This window comes from Drosophila mauritiana, chromosome 3R (genome assembly GCF_004382145.1).
Source record: "Drosophila mauritiana strain mau12 chromosome 3R, ASM438214v1, whole genome shotgun sequence".
In the NCBI taxonomy this organism is placed as follows: Eukaryota; Metazoa; Arthropoda; class Insecta; order Diptera; family Drosophilidae; genus Drosophila; species Drosophila mauritiana.
Window position 1 is genome coordinate 20,203,977 of NC_046670.1, and position 12,511 is coordinate 20,216,487.

Consider the following 12,511-nt stretch of genomic DNA (forward strand, 5'->3'; position numbering starts at 1 on the left):
GACAAACGCCACGCCGTCAAAGCAAATCTCATTTAGTTTCCAACGCTGCTAGCCTGGCAAAAGCAAAAATCGAATGTATTATTATAAAGGCCCGTAATGCTGTTGAAAAGAACTTAAAGCCCCACGACCAGAGGCTTCTCCGCGTGTGTGTGTGCACTTGTGCCTGTGCGTGTGTGTGCCCTTGCGTGCGTGTGTTTACCTGGATTCCCTAAAAAATCAGTAAACTGAAAGTGAAAAAGAAAACGGGAAGAGACGACAAAGTCTGCCTGCGTGCCATTTTTTTCATTTCATTTCGCGTGGAATACTTTGGGACGACGCGATGGCCTCCACTAGCAATCTGCTGGACGTGGTACGCCACTACCAGCGCAGCATTGAGAAGCACGGCGAGGACGAACAACGGGTGAGCTATTCCCTCACCTCGCACCGCCATCGCATCCCTTTTGATCCGCTGCTTACTCTACTTTTCATTCAAGTCCCTCATTTTCCTAACCATGTAATCACCCCTATGTACCTGACCTGGCTGAATTTCCCTCGCTTAACCTTGTGAAATTCGCATACATATTCACGTCCGCCAAGGTCACTTTTCTCGACTTCAAGTCGCTCTTCTTTTCTGCTGACCTTTCACTCACACGGTCTTTTGCTAATCTTTCTTAATCACCTCTTTCGCTACCTGAACTCCCGCCTAGCAGCTGCTGCACTGCATCACCAAGCTGTTCAACCTGCCGATCAAATTCGAGCACCTGCAGGAAACTGGAATTGGCAAGACGGTGAATGCCCTGCGCAAGATCAGCGGGGAAGTTGGCGTGGCGGCCAAGACGCTGGTAACCAAGTGGAAGGCTATGGTGGCAAAGGAGGACCCTTCGATCGCATCTACGCCCACAGCCAGACACAACGAAGAGGACTCAGTCAAGACCAAGTCCAGCGACGAGGATCCCGACCAGGAAAACAAGGGCGGCAACTCATCCAGCGGCGAGGACTTGAACACCAGCAAGCACAAGTCAAAGCATGCCAAGAGCTCCAAGCATGAGCGTAGCAGCAGCAGCCGATCTCACTCCAAGAGTAGGTCTGACTCGGATAAGAAGCACAAGAGCACTCGTCACGACAAGTCCAAGGATAGGGATAAAGATCGGGAGGGCCAGAAGGAAACTAAGGAGCACAGAGAAAGGAAGTCAAATGGCGAGCACAAGCCAAAGGATTCCAGCAAATCCAGTAGCAGTCACAAGAGCAGCAAATCCGAGAGCCACAAGAGCGAACACACCAAAAGCAAGCACGAAAAGGTAAGCTTTCCTCTTGGTCAAAACTGGTTGATGTTTTTATGCGTTATTTTTCAGGACAAGACTTCGCTCAGCGAATCAAAGGAAGTCAAAGACAAGTCAAGCAAACACAAATCATCGTCCTCCAAGTCATCAAAGCGCTCCCATAGTCCCCCACGCCACGAGGAGGTGTCCCAAAAGACAAAAATACCAAAAGTTAAGTCGAAATCTGAGGAAGATTCCGCTGATGGTTTTGACTCCAGCATGGGCGCAAATTTTGACGATGTTCTTGGTCTGCTAAACATACCCATAAGTAGCAAGAAGAGCAGCAGCAACAGCAAGAGCAAGTTTGTCGCCAAGCCAACTGCAGCCCCTTCCTCGTCAGCTCTTTCAGCACCTACGACGCCTGGGTCATCCAAAGAGGCCCTCTCGACCAGCAGTCGACCGACCTCCAAAGTAATTATTAGATATTCATTTTTATAAGTTGTGGTAACATATGATTATCCTTTAGAAACCCGAACTGTTGGCATCCACAGCTAAGCTGGAGCCCTTGGATCCAAACATTGCACTAGAACTTCCCACCATATCCAATAACTACAAGCCCTTGCCATTAAATCAGACAGTTATGGACGTTGTCTTTAACCAGGGTGGCACACAAAAGGCGCAAGCATCACGATACTTTAATGAGTCAGAAGCTCTAGCGCAGGGCATCTCCTCCAAAACTATGCGGTGAGCTAGGATATTATAATGCTATGCACAAAGTATAACAACTTTCTATACTTTGTAGTACCAAGATCTATTCGGGTGTGAGAACTGGTCAGATCCTGCAGGTCCCTTCCCTTTTTGATCTCTGCATCCGCGTGCTGCAAAAGAACATTGATGGTAAGACCTTACTAATGGTCATATCGAATGTAAATAACCATCTTAACTATTTTTCAGCACTGGAGTACACGGGTGGCGTTCCGTTTGAGGTCCTACGTCCCGTTTTGGAGCGCGCTACCCCCCAGCAGCTGCTTAACTTTGAGGAGTACAATCCTTATTTGATGGATGACAGTGATGTCCTATGGCAACAACATGTCCAACGTCACTGTCGCAGTCAACGGCGTGAAGAGATGGAAACGTGGCGCGAAATGTTTTTGGTAGGGACGTAGACCTTAAGCTAATGCACAAACTAAGCTGACACAAAAATTTCGTTCTAGCGCTGCCAAGAGGAAAAGGATCGCAAACTTAGCATTCTGGCCGAGAGCATTAAGGCATCGCAAAAGATAAGCGAGGCGCCTGTACGCAAAACGCAATTGGCCTTTGTGGACTCAATGGTGAAGCCGCCGCGCAGTGTGCAGCGCAAGCAAGAGCAATATGGCACCAAGGGCAAGCTCATTGCCACTCCAGCCGCCCGAGTGGCCGCCTTGTCCAGCGTAACGCCAAATGCAGCCAAGGTGGGCGATGCCCGACTACGTGTGTTGGCCGCTGCCAGGGACACGGCCCAAGTGGGTAAGTATTGTAATGATAGTGGTTGAGAATGATATTTACCTATCATTTTTATTGAAAAGGGGCTGGACCAGCGCGATCCAAGAAGGCACCTTTAATGGCAAAGACCTTGCAGTTTATGCGCGGACGTCTTAAACGATAGATGCTTTTACGCATTATAGCTACAATCTTATACTCAACTTCTTCAGCAACAACTTAAGCAGCAGCAGTAGCAGCAACCTCGATCTGTTAGGCATTCACGGTGGGATTACCTCCCAAATTTATTGGCATGGACTTTCAGGTCTGCATAAAGTGACCATGTGATACTAGACCTTCTGCTTCCCAGTGCGCTGTGGAATCAGACTGCTGCTGTCGACATGCGTACGATATGCATGCTATTTATTATTTATTCATGTTCTGCCCTCTTTCATTACGCTGTATAAGTCATAATATTTAAGCCAACCGGATAAAGATAAAGCGTTTGTTGCATCCCGCTGGGTCGTAGATAAGCTCATTTACATAAGTTAAGATATTTGATTATAGTGGTTCAATTGATTCATTGCATGTAACTTACGATCAGAAGGCTGATCACTCCAACACTATTTTAAAAATAAGTTCAATGTTTTTTGTTCAAAAGGGCTGTGCGTATGTCCAAAATCATAGAGGTTCCAAGCTAAATAACTGTATATAAATGTATTTACACAATCCTAAACCTATATGAAACTACCTAAATTATTGAAGAACAGTAAAATGTCTCTCGATGCATCGCTAAATTAAATTCAATCAAAAAATTCTATATTTTATTGATACCTTTAGATTTATTTAGTTATGCACATTTTTAGGTTTTGGGTAAAATGTTATTATATTTAAAAAAAATCACTTCAACTGGTATAATACATAATTGAAAATCGATTACTCTGGACTGTAATGCTCGTCTTATTTTTAATATTTACACATTTTTTAACTTTTATGGAAATTGGTCACTCATTACTTATGCCATGCCACTTCGTTTTGAAAGAAATTTTTTAGCTGTAGCCGATGCAGGTAAAGGCATTACACTGTAACCAACTCGTTTTATTTCACAAGAAAGCTAACAGCTTTCAAAGATCAATCTTGTTTAACAACACCACGGATTGTTGAATCGAAAGAATTATTTATATAAAGAATTGTTTCACACGATAGTAACAATAATATTATACAACTTATTACAAATAAATTATTTTCAAACATAAGTCGTCACTAGAAAGTCAAAATTCGGGCTGGACCTTCAACCGTTTTCTTCAAGTGCCGATGCAGTAGAGCGTCTTGCTGGTCCCGTAAAAAACATCGACCAAGCGCTGGCAGGAACTATTGAGAGTAAGCACACGATTCGTTGTAGCCGATGATGAGCTTCCAGCACTACTGTTGTCGCTGTGGAGCAACCAAAATAAATCATCAATAATATTAACAAATTACTCCGTTTCCATTCCACAAATATAACTAACCTCATGGGCGATAGTTTCTTGATGTCCCACAATCGCAGTGTACCATCGTTGCATGCTGTGGCCAGGTGCCTATTGTGCGTGCTCCAGGAAAGAGAACTAATGCTCGCCGAGTGATCCTTGAGCTCAGCCAGCTGTGCTCCGGCAGCCAAGTCGAATATCCGCACCTTCGTTTCCTCTCCGGCGGCAGCCAACATCTTTCCATCTGGGCTAAAGGCCAGCTGGGTCACCGCCTGACGGCAGTCGGCAAAGACACGCATCAGTTTTCCGCTGGTGGCACACCATAGGCGAACGGAGTGATCTGCCGATCCTGTGGCTATGTAGTTGCCATTCGGATGGAACGCAACGCACTGTCAAAAAAATCTAAATAACTAAAAGTTCTAAAACATTTTTGGTTAAACAAACCTCAACATCCTGTGTATGGCCGGCATAAATTATGAGCGCATGTTCCTTCTCTAGCGACCAGAGGCGCGCACTCAAATCCTTGGAGCCCGTTACCACGTATTGACCCGCTGGACTTTCGTCCAAGCACCAAATTGGGTAGTTGTGACTTCTGTATATGGCGGCGCAGTGCAGGTTGTGTGCACGCCAGCACCGCATGGTTGCGTCTTTGGACACACTATACATGAGTGGGTAGTGGGCGGAGAAGCGCACATCGGTGACTCCTTTTGTGTGACCTCGCAGCTGAAATCCGCCGTATTCGTTGCTAATTAAAAATAACTTTAGTTGATTAAAAATTGAAAAAGAAAACCAATTCTAAACCTGGAAGATGAACTTACTAGGAGTTATCAGCATACTTGCAATGTCGGGCCCTGTTGCGTTCCCGTCTCTCCTCCTCAGAGCATTTGACATCCTCATCGCTGCTGTCCTCATCCGCCTCCTCCTCCTCTTGATTCGCGCAATTGTTCAGCTCCCAGGGACACCGCACTTGCGGATAGCGTCTGTAGAAGCTCTTGCCGCGGTAGTTGCTCTGGTTTAACTGCCACAGCTGTACGGCAGAATTGTCGAACCCGGCTAACATGTGGCACTCACTGGGATCCAGATGGGCGGAGGTGAGGCCCCGAGAACGTTCGCTGATTCTGAGAAATCGCGGCAACTCCACCTGAGACTTGAGTATCTGTTCAGTGGCCGATTTAAGGGTGTCCAAGCTGGCGTCTATATTCAGTTGTATTTTGCTAAGCTCTGCAGATTCATCCGGATCTACCTCCTGTTTGATTTCTGTTTCTAGCTTAATGTTTGGCTCCTCGGCGGGTCGTTTTCGGTTCGACTTTTCAGTGAGTGACTTGCTTGGTCTTATGTCTCCGCGGGTATTAAGGGTTACTGGTGGTTTGGGAACAACATCGTCCTCTGCATCCTCACCTTCCAGGTCATCCGTCAAGCCAAGCAGGTGATCTTCACTAAAGGCGCGCTGCTCATTCTCCACTATATGGACATGCAGCCAGGTGTAGAGTAGGTTCATAATTAAAACGTGGCCCCGTCGTTGGAGATAAGCGCATATCCTATAAACAACTAGGGCTGTAGTATGTAGTTCGTACTTCGAAGATCGAAAATGGGCCACTGTGTCATCCGACTCTGCTGCCTCCAGCCGTGTGTAGCCACTCAGGGTCTGCACCAGGCGCATAAAGTAGTCCAGTTCCGTGTCCCCAGTGTCCTGGGCTTCCTTGGCGAAGCGTATGTTAAAAGTGGACTCATTGGCCGTAGTGGAGCAGCCGTTGATCTTGGTGGGTGGTGGAGCATCGTACATATCCACGGGGGCCACCAAGTGAGCATATTTACGCAACAACTCCACAGCGCCACGCGGTTCGCGAGCCTTGAGCAGATCCAGATAGAAGTGGCACAGCATGGGTCCATAAAACCGCTTCATCTCCAGACGCAGCGGTTCGGCCTGGGCCTCCACGAACTGCGAAAACCGCCCAAACTGCTGGTCCACGGTGTGTTGGTTGTTGGTGATAACCTGGACATTTGAAAAAGTGAAGCTATTGCCACCGTGCAGATCCGTGTCCAGCATTTTGTTGACAGCAAACTGCTGTTTGTTTTGCAGCAACAGAAAATCCGACCGCCGAAATCGTTCGTTGCTCTACGGGTGTTAATATTTAAACACTCTGAGGAATTTTATATTTGGAGATCCTTCACTTACCACATAGTTTTTCTGCTTCAGCAAGAGTCCCACGGCGCAGCGTAGCAAATCGTTTTTGGAGGAGGTCTTTTTGCTGCTCGCACTCGACTTGTTGTTATTGCTGTTGCTGTAGACGGGCGATGCAGCATGTGCGTGGTTGCTGGCGCTGGGCAGGCTCATCGTTGCGTGTTAGCCTCGCTGAAACCTGTCTTTGTATCCGTATCCTGATCCCGTCCTGCAGTGCGTCCGATATGCGTTCGATTATAGTGCTGAGAGCGGAGATGGGTTGTCCTATCGATGTGCATTCATCGATTTTAAGCGGCTGCAACAGCTGTTCTTTCAAAATTGTTTTCGCCAGTGATGGCTATTTGGCTTCTCTTTTAGCTACCAGTTTGATAAAACCATTGATATTGAAATATATTAATTTTAAACTTATATTTATATTATATTGTATTTCAACTAATTAGGTTTTTATTTTTAGCTTTATTCTTTAACATGGAAGTATTAGCTAGTTCATTTGGCTATGGTCATCACTGAAGAAAGTCAGCTGTTTGTGTTGTTGGATTCCCGACCGCGCTCGACAATTTCTTGAGTTTTCGCTGCGGTATCTCAGTTCGAGTTTTTACCTGATATAAAACAGTACCTGGTCTTGAAAAAACGAGCCATTATGGGCAGCACGACAAAGTTTGTGAACGAGTTCTGTGATATTATCGATTCCTATGGCGGGCGAGATAAGGTAAAAAAGAAGAGTGGAAACCCCGCCCGCACAACCGAGTAAATTTCCAATTAATTGGAAACACACCTGTTTGTTTACGTTTGCAAACGAGTGTTTTTCCCAATTTGTATGCGCAAATTTAAAAAATGCATCGTGGCATTTTGACTGGTTTCTATTTCCTTTTTGGACTGGTCCATCGAGGGGCTCGCTTGAAATCGAAACTGAACCAACAGGTTTCCATGTTGTTACTGCATCGATGGTGGCATTGGTCTGGGGGTCTCGAACAAGGAAGCCAACAGCAGTTTGGACCTTGCCTTACTTCTTTCTGATTCGCAATGGATTATGTGTTTCGCTTTCCGCTTATCAGTCGCAGTTCGGCGGCGATCGAGTCAAGATAATGCTCAATACTATAGCCGGCAAACCCTTAAGCCGCTGCCAGATAAAGCGGATAATTCGTTATGAACGAAAGGTTTGTTTGGACTGCCGCCCATCAGGAGACACGCGATCCACCCATTTCCACAGCCGCGAGATTATATAGATTATATACAAGGAGTGTATACAGTACAGGGAAAGAGGGGATCTTGTATAGTGTATCTATGTTCTGGTATCTAATAGAAAAATCGAACCTATTGTTCAAAGTTATGTGTATATTTCAGATTTATGTATTAGAACAAACAATTTTTTTATGCTTGAGATAACAATTTGTAAATATAATTTAATATATTATGTGGCTGTATACAGCGAATGGGCTGGTCACGAACTTTTGTAAATACTATAGGATATTTACATAAATTAGTCATATAGCGACATTAGTATTTCTCCGAATTGCATAACTAATTCATTGATGACAAAGCAAGCAACCTTAATGGGTAAACAATGAAACCACCCACAACCCATTCCGGCGACAGGACGCCCAGGAGCACTCCACTGGCGGCCATCGAACGAGATGATTGTGGCATTCGTTGTATTCTTTTTATCGCTGATAGTATTTTATCTGTTTGTGACAACCAAGCAATTCCACAAATTGCAGGGCTGACTGGCGATTGGGGTCACGTAGAGGCAAAGGTAAACAGCGATGCCAACTCTCGTGATAGAGCAAACACCCGGCTTAACGAATTGCTCAGAACAATTATTACATATATGAAATTAAACACCCATTTCAGGTGATGAAGGCATTGTGCTACAGTGCCAAACTGGTGGCTGGCTACCATGCCAAGAGGAATCCGGATCTAGCCAAGCGATACGCCACCGCCAGCTCGAGGATCTCAGGTGCGAGAGCCACCCTGCGACTCATCGACGACATACCCATGATCCAATATGCTTTGGAGTATGGCTTGGGCGAGAATGAGCCCGATCGCGTCATGCAAGTGCTGGGAGTGACGGCCAACATCGTGGATTTTCTCTACTATCCCATCGAGAAGGTGTGCTGGCTGGCCGAGCACAAGATTGTGGATGTCAAGAATGCGGATAACTGGGACAATGTCAACTCCATATTCTGGGTGCTTTCGGTGTACCTGAATCTCATGAGGTACAGAAGAATTATTTAACTCTTCAGTTTTGAGTTTTCAATTTAAATTGTATCTTTTAGAACAATGCGGAATTTTTCACTGAATCAGGAAAAGCTGAACCGAACGAATAATATAAACGAGTAAGTGATCGCCACCCGAAAACAATCAATAAAAACTAAGAAACCTCCAAAATCCATAGATTGGACGTGAAAACGTTGACCAAGCACCGCCTGGAAATGGTGTCCATCGTTCGCATCTCACTCGACTTTGTCCACGCCGTCAGCACGCTGCCGAAGGGATATTTGTGGGGCGGAAAGCTGTCCACCCTGCAGGTGGGTGCTATTGGCACCTTATCCGCTGGCCTGGGCATCTACCAGATCTTTGCCAAGAGAAGACTGAACAAGTAGTCGGTCCGCCGTTGTATTTGCAATCCGTGTACTCGTATTTGTTGAACAGAATTTTAAGCTAGTCGGTAATCGTTTTTGTACGTTGAGTTTTTTGTACGGCACTCGAAAGTGTGTTTAGCGAGTAAGTCCTTTAAAGTAGCACAAAATACACGCTGAATAATTGTAAAACAGGAGTTTTTGGTCTGTGTGTCCTTTATTATCTGTTACTTCTTTTATTGTGTGTTTTTAGATTCCCATACATGTATATGATGTCAGTTTGTGTATTGTTTGTTAATTCCCTTCGTAGCCAGCAGAATGTTTAACTTAATGTACATATATTGTCAGCCCTCTGGCGAGAGGGTTCATTTACCAGAGTTATTCGTATTATTTGTCGTTCACGCGAACGATTTGTCTTGTCGGTTTAGCAGTCATTGTATACAATGTGTCCTAGGCATATTTAAAATACTCATATGTCTGATATTATACTTGTTATGCATGGTTTCAGTTTAAATATTTGGGTTTATAGATTACATGAGGGACCGGTTCAGTTACTCGGGCAGGAGCCCAAGATCTAACCACTGTGGCTTTGGTTAAAAATAACATTTGTTAGTAAATATATTTTCATTGTGTCGTCGCAAGCGCATAAATATTAACAATTACTTTTTTTTAGTTATTATCATTTTTAGTTTGCTCTGCTTGACTGCTTCCATTGGTAAGCTCTTTAGATGTACGAAGTAGAATGAATGTTTATCATTTTATTTTAGCCTTTATGTTTGCTGTTTATGTAACGGGGTTCATTAAAATTCTTGTTATTTTGATATAGATATTTTTGGGATTTATTAATTTTCGATAATATACCTAGCTACATGAGTTTATATACTTTTGTTATTGTTATTAGTATCATTGGATATTCGATCGAAGTTTGTTCGCTTCACTTACAAAAAAAAGCCTCAAAAAGTTCCCAAAAAGAGTTCATGCACTCAAAATATGTTCAACTTTGTTCCATTTGCTTTTTATAGTTGTGTATCTGTCTGTATTCTTTATAACCATAATGCAATTTGAACTCTTGCTCATAACAATATATAATAATTATTTAGTACATAAATAGGTATATATTTATATTTGTATGTATTTATATTGCATGAACAGTGGCCAAAGTTAAAGGATGGGCTACCAAATGTTTGTTCCAACTCTTTTCTACAGTAAAACTGTACGATCTTCCATGTTGGGTATACTGTATATGCTGTAATCCCTCGATATGGTGTACGGTTTTCACATAAAAAAGCAGTCAGGACTTTTGTAGGTGCCTCCAAAAACAAATAGCCACCTGTATTAGGTCTTTATGTACCAATTTACGTCTTGCGTTATATATTTATGTATATATTTATTCTTATCGGAAGCTATTTAAAATGGCACTGCAGTAATTTTTGTTTATATTCCTATATAAGGTGGGAAAATCAATTAGTCGGACCCCCGCCAACCCCCTAATATTGGGCGAAAGGACGAGGGCCGTTACTAAATATTCTTCTAAATATCCTTTCCTCTCATCCTCTGCTATAACAGTATACGAATTCGGGGCTCTTAACTCAATTTGGTTGCCCCGCAAGTAATTATTAAAATATATATTTATATGTACGTGTATGTATATAGTATATGTGGTATTTGATTATTGCATTAAAAGCTTAGTATTCCGTTCTGAATTATTATTTAATATTCATTGGTGTATATATATATATGTATATATATATAGGTTGTATAATAGTCTTTTTAAAAACCGTTCTTATTGCATTCTTATGCTTACTCGCTAGTTTTACGCTTAATTTTAACATATTTGCCGGGCAAATATTGTTGGTTTAAAATTCAATTTGCAATGTTCTTGCTAATGTTCCCCCAAAATGTGTCTCACATGTTCGCTTGTGTCTTTGAATACAGTTGACAGTACATCAGTAATACGATAGTAAAAATATCTGGTATAGGGTTTCGAATACGAGTAGTATGGAGTTAGTTTTGAGTACAGAATAGGTAAGTTAATGCGTGCTAAAGATATCGGCATAAGTAAAGATATTCCATCGATAGAACTTTCTCATCATTGATTTGCACCTTAGCTGAGTTTAAAAATAATTACTCTGTATATAGTGTAGAATGGCTTAAAAGTAGACGTATGGATAATCAGATGACTTGCGTCAGTAAAATATGTTTATTTTTGGAAATATATGTATTTGGATTTGGATTGTTAATTATTTTATATATATATATTGTTACCTAAGTTCGCTTTGCATATTTTCTTAATGTTCCATTTTTGTTTTTACTTTGCTAAAATTTAATATTATCGGTTTTGCGTGGGAAGCGTTCGATTTTGGTTCCTTTACATTTCGTTTAAACTTTATTTTCTTATGTTTCTTCACATATTGGATTTAATCTTTGATACATTTGTTCAATCTCCCTAATCTGCTCTTTAGTTTTAGTTTTATTTCGATAGGAAAAAAACTGTAATTTTAAATAAATCGAAAAGCCAGTATGGAAAAGTTTAAAACTGTTTGCCTCACACATGCCTGTGTTAATTTAAAATTCACGTTATCTTTGGCTCTTAAGCTTGTAAAAGCGTTAAAAACGTTAAAGTAAAACTGTGTAACATACGATCGAGATTGGGTCGCCAATTAATTCTTGCCGAAATAGCCTTAAAAAGTTCCATTTAAAAGTCGCCCTGTTTGGGCGTATCTTCATTTGTTCATTTGTTTGCTTAATAAAAATATGGTAAATTTTATAGTTATTTAAAATTGTTCACGAATATGTACGCGTGTGTGTGTATATTTGTGTGCTAGTGTAGGTATTTAAGTGTATGTATGTATTTGAAATGTGTGAGCATGATTTTTGCGAGCTAAAAACACTTTGTTTCCAATAGGTTTTAAACGTTTTGCTGGTTCTATCAATAAAATAATGTTACTGCTTTATCAACACCCACCTAATAAACATTAAGGCTAAAAAATGTGAATCTATCCAATGAGTGAGAAGTGAAATAAGGTCTTCTTTTACTGTTGCAGTTAGAGCATTTATGTTTTCCCTATCAAGGTAAGTCTTACGATTACTAATAATTCAGCTAAAGCACCATTTTATCTGTATAATCTATACAGCTTTTCTAGCTTAGGTTAAGATATATCCCCCTCATTCATAACTTGTCTTTAAAATATATGTGGTTCATATTGGGATGTGTGGAGCTTATGTTGATCTTTAATGCCACGCGACCCCTGATATCAATTACAATCTATGATCTATACTTATTTCCAGGCTGGTTTCGCTTGGTAGGCAAAGGATGTGGAATATACAGTACATTCATTGCGTTAAAAGTAGTCAATAAGCTTTTTGATTTGTGGTTGGCATTAAAGCGATTTAAGTGGGTGATTTGCTTGGGTTCTCCCTCCTCTTTCCTCTCTCCTAATCGAAGGCAATATGTATGTGAGTATAGCTAGGTAAATGGTAAATGGTTAGTAACAATGCACTTGTCCAGCACTTGTGGGTTGGGGTTTATTGCTACTTATACACACCGACCAGCTGCTGGCCAGAGTTTCCGGGGATTTTCTGGCCTGG

At 42.1% G+C, this 12,511-nt stretch overlaps 3 protein-coding genes across 5 annotated transcripts; 2 read left to right on the forward strand and 1 right to left on the reverse strand.

Moving 5' to 3' along the window:
- Positions 1–10: 10 nt before the first annotated feature.
- LOC117145675 (transcription elongation factor B polypeptide 3) lies at positions 11–3,849 on the forward strand. Its single transcript, XM_033311409.1, has 8 exons — positions 11–400; positions 690–1,277; positions 1,332–1,709; positions 1,765–1,982; positions 2,041–2,135; positions 2,193–2,392; positions 2,453–2,744; positions 2,804–3,849. Exons 1-8 carry the CDS (start codon positions 320–322, stop codon positions 2,881–2,883), a joined length of 1,932 nt encoding a protein of 643 aa, XP_033167300.1. The 5' UTR covers positions 11–319; the 3' UTR covers positions 2,884–3,849.
- Positions 3,850–3,979: 130 nt separating this feature from the next.
- Positions 3,980–6,596, reverse strand: LOC117145674 (transcription initiation factor TFIID subunit 5). Its single transcript, XM_033311407.1, has 5 exons — positions 6,339–6,596; positions 4,981–6,278; positions 4,607–4,907; positions 4,205–4,551; positions 3,980–4,130 (listed from the first exon to the last, which is right to left on the reverse strand). Exons 1-5 carry the CDS (start codon positions 6,495–6,497, stop codon positions 4,001–4,003), a joined length of 2,235 nt encoding a protein of 744 aa, XP_033167298.1. The 5' UTR covers positions 6,498–6,596; the 3' UTR covers positions 3,980–4,000.
- Positions 6,597–6,863: 267 nt separating this feature from the next.
- LOC117145677 (peroxisomal membrane protein 11C) lies at positions 6,864–9,120 on the forward strand. Of its 3 annotated transcripts, none has more exons than XM_033311414.1 (4): positions 6,864–7,053; positions 8,196–8,560; positions 8,621–8,680; positions 8,740–9,120. In XM_033311414.1, the coding sequence occupies exons 1-4, from the start codon at positions 6,985–6,987 to the stop codon at positions 8,945–8,947; spliced, it is 702 nt and encodes a 233-aa protein (XP_033167305.1). In that variant the 5' UTR covers positions 6,864–6,984; the 3' UTR covers positions 8,948–9,120. The 3 variants fall into 3 exon arrangements, with proteins under 3 accessions (XP_033167305.1, XP_033167303.1, XP_033167304.1); XM_033311412.1 differs by lacking the exon at positions 6,864–7,053 and adding an exon at positions 7,091–7,501; XM_033311413.1 differs by lacking the exon at positions 6,864–7,053 and adding an exon at positions 7,529–8,097.
- Positions 9,121–12,511: the final 3,391 nt, after the last annotated feature.

Excerpts from the sequence above, each read along its gene's own strand:
- LOC117145674 (XM_033311407.1), bottom strand. The coding sequence starts at position 6,497 with ATGAGCCTGCCCAGCGCCAGCAACCACGCACATGCTGCATCGCCCGTC. Across the intron at positions 4,908-4,980 it reads AAGTATGCTGATAACTCCTA|CAACGAATACGGCGGATTTC; the intron begins GTAAGTTCATCT and ends ATTTTTAATTAG. Across the intron at positions 4,552-4,606 it reads GCCATACACAGGATGTTGAG|TGCGTTGCGTTCCATCCGAA; the intron begins GTTTGTTTAACC and ends TTTTTTTGACAG.
- LOC117145675 (XM_033311409.1), top strand. The coding sequence starts at position 320 with ATGGCCTCCACTAGCAATCTGCTGGACGTGGTACGCCACTACCAGCGC. Across the intron at positions 1,710-1,764 it reads GCAGTCGACCGACCTCCAAA|AAACCCGAACTGTTGGCATC; the intron begins GTAATTATTAGA and ends ATTATCCTTTAG. Across the intron at positions 2,393-2,452 it reads CGTGGCGCGAAATGTTTTTG|CGCTGCCAAGAGGAAAAGGA; the intron begins GTAGGGACGTAG and ends ATTTCGTTCTAG.
- LOC117145677 (XM_033311412.1), top strand. The coding sequence starts at position 7,289 with ATGGTGGCATTGGTCTGGGGGTCTCGAACAAGGAAGCCAACAGCAGTT. Across the intron at positions 8,561-8,620 it reads GTGTACCTGAATCTCATGAG|AACAATGCGGAATTTTTCAC; the intron begins GTACAGAAGAAT and ends TGTATCTTTTAG. Across the intron at positions 8,681-8,739 it reads CGAACGAATAATATAAACGA|ATTGGACGTGAAAACGTTGA; the intron begins GTAAGTGATCGC and ends CAAAATCCATAG.